Source organism: Aphidius gifuensis, linkage group LG6 (genome assembly GCF_014905175.1).
Source record: "Aphidius gifuensis isolate YNYX2018 linkage group LG6, ASM1490517v1, whole genome shotgun sequence".
In the NCBI taxonomy this organism is placed as follows: Eukaryota; Metazoa; Arthropoda; class Insecta; order Hymenoptera; family Braconidae; genus Aphidius; species Aphidius gifuensis.
In genome coordinates this window covers 12,567,677-12,580,873 of record NC_057793.1, presented here as the reverse complement: position 1 = coordinate 12,580,873, position 13,197 = coordinate 12,567,677, and the positions used below count along the sequence as shown (strand labels likewise).

The 13,197-nt window shown below is 26.1% G+C and overlaps 2 protein-coding genes and 1 pseudogene across 2 annotated transcripts; 2 read left to right on the top strand and 1 right to left on the bottom strand.

The window, feature by feature from the left end:
- The first annotated feature begins 308 nt into the window (after nt 1-308).
- Nucleotides 309-1,419, top strand: LOC122859522. Its single transcript, XM_044163155.1, has one exon. It carries the CDS (start codon nt 520-522, stop codon nt 1,294-1,296), a length of 777 nt encoding a protein of 258 aa, XP_044019090.1. The 5' UTR covers nt 309-519; the 3' UTR covers nt 1,297-1,419.
- A 628-nt stretch (nt 1,420-2,047) lies between these two features.
- Nucleotides 2,048-3,063, bottom strand: LOC122859530. Its single transcript, XM_044163170.1, has 2 exons — nt 2,396-3,063; nt 2,048-2,300 (listed from the first exon to the last, which is right to left on the bottom strand). Exons 1-2 carry the CDS (start codon nt 2,658-2,660, stop codon nt 2,113-2,115), a joined length of 453 nt encoding a protein of 150 aa, XP_044019105.1. The 5' UTR covers nt 2,661-3,063; the 3' UTR covers nt 2,048-2,112.
- An 8,171-nt stretch (nt 3,064-11,234) lies between these two features.
- LOC122859858 lies at nt 11,235-11,905 on the top strand (annotated as a pseudogene).
- The last annotated feature ends 1,292 nt before the right edge of the window (nt 11,906-13,197 follow it).

Genomic DNA, 13,197 nt, shown 5'->3' with positions numbered 1-13,197 from the left:
CACTTTAACAAACCTTACTGTTATTTTTTGCTGTATTATTTCCTCTCTTCTATTTCTCTTTCATGATCCACCGAATAAAGATTGCTAGTTGTTGATTCGTCGACAAGGTACTCATGCGGATGTTGATAGCAGATACCAATTTTCTATCTCACTTTGTCTCTTCTGATTTCGCAAATTGCATTTTGCTCTCAAGGAAAAATGTTACACGTGGAAAGGAAGATAGAAGCCCTTCTTTCTCTTCTTACCACCATCAACAGATCCTGATGGCTAAGTACGGCACATTTACGGAGGTATATAGGAGCCGGCTAGATCATGTACCATTGCCAGTCGACTACCAGAGGATTGCTTAAAACGTGGTTTTAGTGCTTCTTTTCTAACTGATAAGTTTGAAGTGTCCAGATTATTGATAGTATTTGTATTGGCATTAATATTTTTATTATTAATATTATAATCATTAAAATTGTTATTGTTGTATTTATTGTTAATATTGATTGAGGAAATATCCAGTATATTCATACGATGCATCTATTTAACAAGTGCGTGATTATATTGGCAATTAGTGCAGTATTCACTATTGTCAATTGTTCAAAAATAGATGAGACAATTTTTGATAAAGGATATCGATCATTATATCGAATTTATGAAGAGTGTCAATTACGTGGTGGAGGTGTATCACCTTGTCTTAAAAAAAAAGCGATTACATTTTTTGAAAAACTTGGAAAAATTGATACAATATCATTATCAGAAAATTTCGAACTTGTGAAAGTAAGAAATCAATTCAATGATACAAGTGATGACACACATGATCTTGAAAATCTTGGACGTGCTGATTCATCAAGGAATGATGTTTTGAATGAGATACTGTTTGATCGCGTAGCAAATTTAATGAATAGTTTTAATATTCAAATAAGTTTGCCAAAAACAACATCAGGAGAGATAAAAAGAAGTATGGAAGAAGGACGTGGTAAAATGAAGAAAATGATGGGGATGATGATGATGGGAATGGCCATGAAAATGGCAGCGATGATACCAATTGCAATGGGAGTGTTGTTTCTCTTGGCAGGAAAAGCACTTATTATCAGTAAAATTGCATTAGTACTGTCAATGATAATGGGCTTGAAAAAATTACTGGCACAAAAACAAGGTGGAGATTCACATGGTGGATGGCAGAGCAGTGGTAGCGGAGGTGGTGGTGGATGGGATAGAAGTATCAAGGACGTACCAGTTACTCCTACTGAAAAAACTAAAGTGCCTGCACAAAGCCTTGCTTACAGTGCTCAAAAGCCGCAAAATTGAATAACTCATTATCATCAGGATAATATAAATTAGAAGCAACGATCGCCATACTCGCAACAAAAAAAAAAAAAATAGACAACAAAAGAAAAATATGAATGACAATATAAATATAGACGATATTTATATCGACACTTACTAGTTTCACTGTTTCTACTCAAAGAAAATAAACCGCATAGATTTTTCTGGTATTTTAATTTTTACATTTAGTATGGAATATATAGTCCAATTTTTTTTTTGAATTTTTATATAAAAATTGTAAAGTATACGCTTATGTATATCATTAAAAATACTTCAAATGAGCGGAACTGGATTCCGTTAGTTTCATATTCATTCGCTTTGCATTAAACGAGTCCAATGACATACATGTCCATCAGTTATCGACAGCAATTTGTGTGACAATAATTTTTTTATTAATGTCTCTAATCTTAGACATAGAAAATTCTCAATTTCAACAAATTATGTTCTATAAAATTTATAAAACATTTATAACTCAAAAAAAAACAAACTCATTAATGATAATTAACAAATACATTATATACTTTTTAATTTATTTATTAATTTATTTACATGTCACTCAATGTAAGACATTAAGAACTAAAATAAATTATGAAAAACATTTAAATTTGCTTTTATTTTTGACATAAGACTTTTCCATCTTCTCCTGTTTTTATTTTAATAATTTGCTTTTATTATTTAACCGATAATATTAATAAATAAATTTTGTAATTAAAAAAGAAGTAATTGATGAAAATATATTATTTAATAAAGAATATTCATTTTCATTCATTATTCTGTTTAAAAGGAAATAAAAATGAATTATTGACCTCGTAGCCCTAGAATTGCAGCAAATAGTGCAAAGAAGAAACCAGCAAAAGATGTAGTTGACAGTAATAAAATAAGGCCTCCAATCAACGTTGGAATTAATGCTGCAAATTTTAGCTTATATGCCATTAAAAGTGCCATCAATGCACGATTCATGTTTTTTCTGTGTCTTCGTGATCGTTCTATCAAAAAAAAATATTTGAAAATTTAAAATTATGATGAAGTCAATAAATGATTAAATGTTTATTGCCACATTGATATAAAGCTATTTACAAACCTAATATTTCTATATCTTTGAATCTATGTCTATCTGATTCAGTGTCCACAGATGGCTCAGATTCATCTTCATTTTCACCATTGAGCTTGAAAATACTCGTTCGAGTCAGAGATATTTTTGTAATATTTTTTAATGGCGATTCGGCACTTGACAATTTGTTGACGTTTTTATCTTTATATGAATGATGATTTTCATGATCACTATCGAAAGTACCAATACAATATGGAATGAGTAATAACACGACTAGAAACACTATTGCATTCATTTTTTCTGTGTGATTGCAAACTTTCAAAACATTTTATCTTCTCAAAGTTTTATGAAAATATTATTTCACACAATAATTTATGACCACCATCATGATTGACTAGTCATGACGATGGACGATTAATTGTGCGTTTATTTAAAGATAATGTACTGTCACAATAATTTTTTTTTCAATAACTGTTATTGTATCACACTTTCTCAAACATTTTTCGAATTTTGATTTTATAAAAAATCTAATTTGTTAATTTATATAAAAATAAGTTTTACAATGTTGTTAAAATCAAACGTGTTGAATATAATTTACATTTAGTGTTTGTAAGTTGTTACCGTTGAGTGATATTAAACAAGTATCCAGGATGAAAATCGACCTATCGTTTATGACTGATGCTTAGAAACTCATGAACGTTTCAACGTACGATGGCAACTAGCTGATCGGTTCTCTATTGCAATTGGACAACCAACAAGGATCCATTACGACAACTATAATAAACAACACGCTTCAGTTGATACAAAAATTGGCTAGTTTACAAAAAAATTCGCTCGACAGAATATGCGTGTCGTAAGTACTATACCATAACGGAGATGTACATGTATTAATAGTAGTCATTTTACTCATCAAAAGAAATGTGATCAATCAATTTCACATGATAAGCGAATCAAAGAATGATTTCAATAGAATAATAATGGAAGGATATATATATATAGGTTTATTTGAAGTATTTCGTTTAAGTAGTAATTTCATTAAAGTATTATATAATTTTAACTTATACCGGTCTTTGTGTACTTAATTTGGGGGTACACTTGGGATATTAATATTTCTCAGACCGTAAATCAGGACAATAAGGCTGAGCTTCTTTCCTCTTTTTTTTTTTAAATGTCATTGTTATTTTGTAAAGTTATTTTTCAATCTTTTCTATTATGAATATAAATAAATAAATTTATTGAAAAGAATTCACAGAGCTAGCTACGTGGTGAAATTATATCTCGTTTCCCGTGTAGGAGAATACAACACGCCCACGTAGAAAAATTATATCTGAAATATATCTCAATTTCGACAGATATGGAGGAGATATAAAAAAGATATCGAATATATCTAAATAATATATATTATATATTATTTTTATATTCCTGGTAGAAAAAATTATTCATATATACATGTAAAGCCGCGACCATTGAATAGTCGATGCATGGCAAAATTCTGCCATTAATGAGCCACTTATGAGCCAGGCCCGGCACGTTATACCATTTTAATATTGGCTGCCATGAATGGCCCATGATTATTTATTACATTATTTTTATGAATAAAATAAAAAAAAATATTTTTTCATTTTAATTACATTCATAGATTCCAAAGTCTAATTCTGTTTTTTTTTATTTTGAATAATTTTTTTTATCATGCCTCTCGCCAGGCGCGATCCCACAACCTGAAACCTGAACAGACACTAAACCTATGCTTTAACTAACTCAGCCTCGGATGTGATATACACTGTGAAAATTTTTTGATGAAAAAAAGAAGAATATTTCTCGATAATAAAAATAAACTTCTTGGCAAGAAAATTTTTAAAGGAAGAAATAATTTTTTTTTTATAAATTATAATTGTTTTGTAAGGAGAAAGAAAAAAGTCTTGAAATAATCGAAGTTTGTTTATTTCATACAGATGGCGTTTTGTGTCGAACGATAGATCGTTTTCATCAAGAAAAAAACTTCTAAAAAGTATCCCCACCACGTCTTGACACTAACACTACTACGTTCCGTATAATAGACTACATTCTTGTTCCGAACGGCAGGGGGTATTTTTTAAGGAGGTTATGCACAAATTCATTGCGGGTGTTGCGGGGCGCTTCTGACGTCACAGACAAAACTGAAATCGGGCTACACTGTAAAAAAATAAAGCGAAAAGCGCCTGCGCCCCGTATACAATATATAATGGATTGCGGGTATGTGTGTGTGTTTGAACATGCCATACGTTGCCACATCTAATTTTTGTAAAGTTTATAATTAATTTCTCATTAATTGACCAATCAACATATGAAAATTTTTCGCGCAATTAATAAAACTCGGTTTCTAGTATATGTGTGATTTTTTTCAAGACTTTTTCATCATTTTTTCTATCCGAAAAAAATGATTGAAATCTCCATGAGAGCCAATGTTAAATGTTATTTTCAATAATTAATTACAAAAAATTTAACCAATCAACATAAGAAAATAATTATACCGTTGTATTCAGAATGAAAAGATCTACTTGTGTACAAAATTTCAGAACATTCTCATTATATTTAAAAAAAAAAGAGTAATTTCTGCATAACCTCCTTAAGAAATAAACTTCTAAAGTTATGCCACGTGATGTTTTCATTCAAACGGTGGCTGTTTGTAAAAAAACAATTGTCATTTATCTAAAACGATGTAATGATTGTTTCAAATGACAGATGACTCAATATAAACAATAAAAGTAATGAATTAAATAAATTATAATGTGTTACAAACAAAAAAGCGTTTTCAAGGAATTAATTTTTTTGTTTGATACAAATGATTTATTTTTCTAATCAAACTAATGATATGTTGAAAATGTGGAAAAAAATTAAAAAATTATTTCCCGTTTCAATAAACGAAATATGTGAAGTAAAAAGTATAAAAAAAAAAATTAGGCGGCATTCTTACAATATTTCGTAATTTTGATTTTGAAATAACCGCCTAATTTTTTTTATTCATACTTTTTACTTCACATATTTTGTTTATTAAAATGGGAAAAAATGAGTTACTTTAAAGTACTGAGTTACAAATTTACAATTACAAAACTACAATTACAAATTTGTATACAAAAATTAAAGTTTCTTGTTTTGATGCTATTATTATTATTATTGTTATCATTATTATTATATGTTTCGGAGACATGTCTTTTGCAAATTCATTACCTCCACCTTAATCAAGACCAATTATACAGTAGTTGACACATGCATGCATGTCGTCATCATAACGTTTTTGACTGCACTTTAAATTTTTTTCCGATGCGTGTGTAATCATATTTCTTTGAGTCTAATCCAGTTTAAAAAAGAGCCAGAATACTTATATTGGAAAATAACTGTGATTATATTGATAATGTACGTCATGCACTGAATTCAACAAACTATGGAATATTCAATATCAATGTATCGATTTGTTCTAAATAACTTTTAAGTGTGACCTAAAAAGAAGTATTACATTTCTCATGTCTACTGTGGCCACGATTTGGTGATTAGTTGATATGACGCATACAATACAATATGGTGTTGACGATATGTCATTCGATATGGAGTCTCAAATTGTATTATAATTCGATTTGATACGACTTCTTATTATATAGAAACATTAAAAAAATATTTTGATAATTTATAATTTATAATTTATTTTATTGGATTCAAAACTTAAGTTTGGTAGATAAACGATATTGTTCTTTTAAAAATTTCTGAAATTGCTTCCTCTTGAGGGGAATAGCAACCTTTCATTTGGATCTAACTCTTCCCTTTCTTTTACTGACAGAGCCAATTTGCTTTATCATATTTATTAATTGGACCATACTTCGGTTCATTCATTAAATATATTTCAATTTGTCCATACATGCATTAAAAAAAATCAATATATTAGATTTTTAATTTTCGTCTCATTTTTATACAAATTTCATGCGTATCAACTATATATATACATATATCCCACCTTTTATATTAATATTTCGTAATATTTTTATTTTTTCATTTTCATTCTATAAAATGAGTGCATCAAAAAAATGTGATTAAGGCGACATGAAACCCGATTCTGCCTTACCACCTTGAAAATTTTCAAATCAACTTTTTTCAAAAACTACGTGTTAGAAAATTCTAGAAATCGAGCTGCAAATGTATTTAAGTACCCTCGAGGGCATCCAACTCTTTGTTTTTCGAAATTCGAAATTTTTTTTTTAAGTTAATATTTTTTTAAAAATTTTCAAAACAACTTTTTTCAAAAACTACGTGTATAATAATTCTAAAAATTTACTGGTATATATTGCCTTAGCTGTCCCCAAGGGCATCCAACTTTTTTTTTTTCAAAATTCGAAAATTTTTTTTCAAGTTAATATTTTTTTGAAAATTTTCAAAACAACTTTTTTCAAAAACTACGTGTATAATAATTCTAAAAATTTACTGGTATATTGCCTTAGCTGTCCCCAAGGGCATCTAACTTTTTTTCTTTTAAAATTCAAAAATTTTTTTCGAAGTTGGTAATTTAAAAAAATTTTCAAAACAACTTTTTTCAAAAACTACTTGTACAAAAATTCTAAAAATTTAGCTGCAAATGTATTTCGGTACCCTCGAGGGCATCCAACTCTTTTTTTTTCGAAATTCGGAAATTTTTTTATGAGTTAATATTTTTTTGAAAATTTTCAAAACAACTTTTTTCAAAAACTACGTGTACAATAATTCTAAAAATTTACTGGTATATTGTCTTAGCTGTCCTTAAGGGCATCCAACTTTTTTTTTTTCAAAATTCGAAAATTTTGTTAAACGTTATTTAGTAAAAAAACTTAAAAATTTACACAAGTTACCCTTCTTTACCGGCAAAGCCCATTTGTTTTATATAGAAAAAATTAATATATAGTATTTTTTTGTATAGAAAAGTATACAGACTTTACAGGACAGCTTGTGTAAATTGTTAAGTTTTTTTTTTAAATTGTAATAAAAAAATTTTCGAATTATAAAAAAAAAGAGTTGAGTAAAAATGAGAAATTACCACAATGAGTTTTATTTTGTCGCGCATGCGTGATTGGGTAATTGTGTCTCTTTTCAACCTGTCAAGATGGCCGTGTAACTGACACAACACTGCACCAAGCAGAGATACATATGCTTATACTTCTCCAATATAATAAAAAAAATAAAAGCAATAATTTCTTGATATAAAATAAGAATTTATTAATAATAAAAGCGTCATTGGAGAATATATTTAAAACGTCAACCTAATGCAACAATTAAATCAACCTGAAGTGTCATTATTATTGTGTCATTGTATTTGGTGTCAACATGTTGTTATTCAATTATCAGTACATCAACAACAGCATATACAACATTAAAAGGATCAAAACTTATCATTGAAAATATTAATAAATATTAAATGAATTACATAAACAGATACGTTAAATAATACTATAAATGGATAAGTTATGTCATCAGTTAACAAAAAATTAATAAAAAATATTTGATATGTTATAGGTTATGTTGTGGAAAAATATGAATTGTCAGATTGTATTGATCTATTTGATAAATATATTTATTATAACAATTGATAATAAAAAATTCATTCATCCATTTAAACACAAGGTATTGGATGGATTATAGTTGAACTTACAATAAATTGTAAGAGGTAAGAGGTTGAAAAATCCATAGTTAATAATTGGTTCAGTTGGACATATATATTGAGTGTTAACATCATTATTTCAAATATATCATGGTTGTTTTGGTTCAATCAACAGTTTTTGATGACGGATTATTAATATTAAAAGCTACTGGTAATATTTTAGTTATAATAATTGTACTGAAAATATTGAAAATATAACTAAACATTCATGTATATATCATATCAAAGGATTAGAAACTAAGTTACGTGAAGAAACATCAATTAATTAGAAGTATAATTAGTTTGTAAAAAAAAAAAATCAAAATAACGTCAGTCTATGAGTTGATAGATTGACATTATTATTGTTATAATTATTATTGATAAATAATAACTGTGGAAAACACAGAATTTAGAGTCGGGTAAATTTAAGATTCGAACAAGAATCAATGGCTCAATATAATTATTGGTAATCAATAATAACTGTGGAAAACACAGAATTTAGTGTCTTGCAAATTTTGGATTCGAAAAAGAATCAATGATTCAATATATTAATATAATAATATCAATAATCAATTTAATTCATTGATAATTAATAATAATTCATTATTAGACACTTGTCGCATATAAACAAAATTCATATGCTTTATTATTATATTGTTGTTAATAATAACAGATAATAATTATGATAATTCATTGTAAACAGTAATGTTTATTTACAATAAAAATAAAGAGAGAAATCGCTCTTTCATTAGATCTTAAGTTGTCTCTCAACCGATCGGTAGTAATCGTCGGCTTGAGGCCACGGGAGTCAACTTGAAACTATCTGCAGTGTAGAATTCAAAGAAATAGAAAGTCCCTAGCGTTGTTTCCATATGAACACTATATATATAGTAATTTAATATTACCTGTTTGAATTATTCATAGAATTATAGATTACACGATAATTATTTTGTAAAAAAGCTTAAGGTTGATTCCGAATATCTGAATTATTGATAGACTTTCGATTTTTTTGGCTTATTTTCTAAATGAAATAATTATCTATATTGTGAATTTTTTTGAATTTTTTCTTGTTTGCTTTTTTCGAGATATTTACTGTCAAAGTTGACAACTTTAACACACAAGGTATACGCGTTACCTCATGTTTTTACAAATAACTTTTTTTTGTGTTGATTCAAAACTGTACATTTACTATCAGATTGTAGCCCTGGACAAGACAAAATTTTGATAATTATTTCAATTTTTTCTTCTTTTTCTTTCAATAAATATTTAACTTTTAAACTTCTAAATTTTGCTAGATGCGCGGCACACTGACATGAACACAAGCATGGTTTTGGCGTACGACGTAAACTTTGTTTGCTAGTGTGTTGCCGCGCACACACATACTAATAAAGAACTTGGTTTTTTCATCAGTGGCGCCACAAAAAATTTTAAGACACGGGAATAAAAAATAACGTTATCGATATACGGGCCCTTCGTGGCATAAATATTGGTTCGGTGATGCGACTTGGAAGCAACCTTAATTTCTGTAGTATGAATTATTAAAAGCATATATATTTCAAAAAAACACATTTCACACATTTCTATATTTGATATTGTCGCTCACTAAAAAAAGTAAAATATTCGAAATTTTAAAATGCTAATACTAAACTTACACACGTGAAAATTGCTTTGAAAACTATAAATAGTCGAAAAAAAGTTAGCTATCAAATAAAATGAACAAAATTATTCTTACTCAACGTGGTTTTCTTTCATAGTTAATATCTAATTTATGTGCCATTTGATGTAAATTGTAAATAGAAAAATATTATGATCCTTACGATTAACATATTTTGCTACAAATATAATTACACGTTTTTAATCCACGTATCAATTGAAATTTGAAATTATAATTTTTATAAAAATATATTTTCCTTATAATGATAAATAAAGTAAAGCACTTAACCTTTGAAAACCAACTTATGACTCTAACGTTTTTATAAGACGATTTGTATGTGTATATTTATGAGTTTCAAACTCAAATTGCATCCAGTTTATACAATACTAATTATTTATTTTTGAATTGATGATATATGTATAGAAAATTTGATGCCCTTTTCAGCAGTAAAATTTTATAATTAAATTGCAAGAATTCTACTAATTGAGGACTCGCAAATTACAAACTGTTATGTTATTAATAAATTAATTATCTGTATGTCATTAATTAGGCGATTAGAAAATCATTAAATTATTAATTCAAACTAATTTGTTTTTCAACGCAATATTGTAATATACTCGATCGAAATCACACTAAATACTAATTCATCCGAATTTATAAGACAGTCGGTATTGCAGGAAATATGAATGTTTTTGCTAATCTATTGATATTGCAGAAAGCTTTTTTTATCACAAATTTAAAAGTTTAAAAATAATTCAAAATATTTTATTAAGAAATATTTCATATATTTATTACATGAATTAATATAATATTTAAACATCGAAAAAAATTCGACAAAATTGAATGGATCAATAAGTTATATAAAAATATGAATGTTTGAAATTTATGATGTATGAAAGTGTTTAATGTGTATAAAATTTCTAGCTAAAAAAAATCATGATTTTATATCCTTTTTTTTTTTTTGCTGAAAAAAAAATAGTAAAAAATTTCAATATTTAATTGAATGAAATAAAAATTGTTAGATTATTTTAAAATTATAATTTTTCGCGACATAAAATTAATAAGCAACAAAAAAAAAAAGAGAAATCAGAATAATCACGAGGTAATGAGAGTAGTGTAAAATTATTCTGGGTTTTGTTATAAATTTAGGAATAAAATTTAAAAAGTTAAAAAACAGACACAAAGTGGTAACTTAAGAATAAAGAAGGGTTGATCGGGAGTAATCACAAGTGACGTTTAATATTTTTATTTTTTAAAATATAATATCCATTATAAAATTTGTCATTGTTATATTATTATAAAAAATAATTTTGTAAATTGTTTAACTAATTAACAAGGTAATTGTCATGATTATTTTGATGATATTTGTTTAAATTATTATATTTGTTTGTTATAATTTATTAATACGAAATATTATTTTAAAAATTTAAATATTAAAAATATAATAATGAATTAATAAATTTGTTATAATTCAAGAAAATAATTTTAGCATAAGTTTCTTGTGTTAGTAAAAAATCATTAAGTTAATATGTATTATTTTTAATAAGCTGTAATAATAAATAAATAAATAAATAACAACAATGTCAGATAGAAAAGCAGAGCTGGAAAAGAAAGGCTAAACTTCAAGCCATTAGAAAAGATAAAGAATAACGTAGAAAAGAAAAAAAGCAAAAAGATGTAAGTTTTGATTGATGAAAAAAAATAAAAAAATCAATATTATTGAAAATTTTGTTACTATTATTTTATGTTGTTTTTTTATTAAAAAGTTTTATCAGCAACTGCTCGTATTGCTGGTCCAAACAGGGGTCAACAAAAAGAGCTGGATGACATATTGTCATCATTGGGTGTTGCTCCAGTCTCTAATAATTATTTAAAAAAATTATTAATCATTTATCAATAAATTATCCTGTTTATCATTGTATTAATTTTCTATTTAATTATTTTTTTGATAGATGTATTATCTAGTCTTTCAAGTATGAATTCTTTGGCATCAGATCAATCAAATAATCCAACACCTGATGCTAGAATGCAACCAACAAGTATAAATTATTCAGTTCAAAGGTAAAAATTATTATTTAAATTGTAATAATTTGAAATTCAATATTTATTAATTTTTCTTAATAGTTTGAAGAAAAAAACACTTCATGAATTAACTGTTGTCTCAGTTGCACATACAAATATTCCATTAAAGGAACCAGTTGTCTACAGCAAACAGACACAAACTGCACAAGCATCTCTAACATCATTATAAATTTAAGCTTGTAGATTTAAGCTTTAACTATTTAAGCTTTTATAATTTTTAATTATAAATTTTTTAATAAATTATTCATTGAACGAATGAAATTATTAAATTACTTTTATATTTCACATTTTGTTCAATGAATAACTTTGAATTTAATCGATAATTCTCCACCAGATATTAAAATGATTAAGATAATTTTTAAATAATTTTTTTATTTTTTAATACTCATTATTTTTTTTATTTTTTTTGATAATAATTTAAGACGACAAATACGAATAATCATTTAATAAAAAATTATTAACAATAGTAAAAAAAAAATACTATAATAATTCAATTTTTCATTAATTTTTTAAATTACGAACGAATATTTATTTCATTACCATTTGTTTTATCAATCTTTATTCTAAAAAAATTAATTTAATTTAAAAAAAAACTTGAATCATAAACTAACACAATCATTGCATGATTAATAATAATTATTATTTTAAAATGATGAAGCTGGTGGAAGACCTCATAACAAATATAAATTTAACGAAAAAAAAAAAAAAATTATTTTCACTTTCATATGGTGTTCGGGAAACCTTTTTTTAAACCATAAAATCAGTTTGTTAATAATTTTTTAAATCAATTAATAATAATAATGAATCATTGAATTGATTTTATGGCAATAACATATAACAAGTTTGTATTAAATGTTACTGTATGTTAATGTATTGGCCGAATACAATGGCAAAAAATTAAATTCATAAAAAAATTTATAACGACTCCTAGTGTGGTGTTGGACTGTCAACTTCCTCTTCCGCAAACAATTATTTATTGTTTATTAAGAGATCAATAACATGTGTAAAGGATCATCTCAAATAATTTCATTAATCACTTTGTTGTTGTTTTTGGTTGTTTCAAACAAATTAGACCTCTTAATATACAATTTAATTAAAAAGCTTGCTAAAAAGGTGTATCCTTTTTTGGCTATATAAAAACAAAAAAAAGTATATATATTTTATATTTATTTATTAATAATAACTAACTAACAATCAGGGTTTATTTTTTTTTTTTTGATAATGGTATAAGGTGTTGCTATTTTGTTATCCAATTTATGATAAACAAATGATGATGAAATTTTTTCATATATATACACTTAAATATACCAACGAAGCCAAAAACAAAATTCAATACTAATTTATTAATTGCAAATAATATCACAACTATAAATAGTAATGACAACAAATTAAAATACATAATATGATGAAAATTTTTTGTCTCTGAGGTTTGCTGGGTATTAGTGTCCCATTGCTGTACCT

Coding starts and splice junctions, on each gene's coding strand:
- LOC122859522 (XM_044163155.1), top strand. CDS start 520: ATGCATCTATTTAACAAGTGCGTGATTATATTGGCAATTAGTGCAGTA.
- LOC122859530 (XM_044163170.1), bottom strand. CDS start 2,660: ATGAATGCAATAGTGTTTCTAGTCGTGTTATTACTCATTCCATATTGT. Junction 2,301..2,395: donor CAAAGATATAGAAATATTAG/GTTTGTAAATAG, acceptor TTTTTTTGATAG/AACGATCACGAAGACACAGA.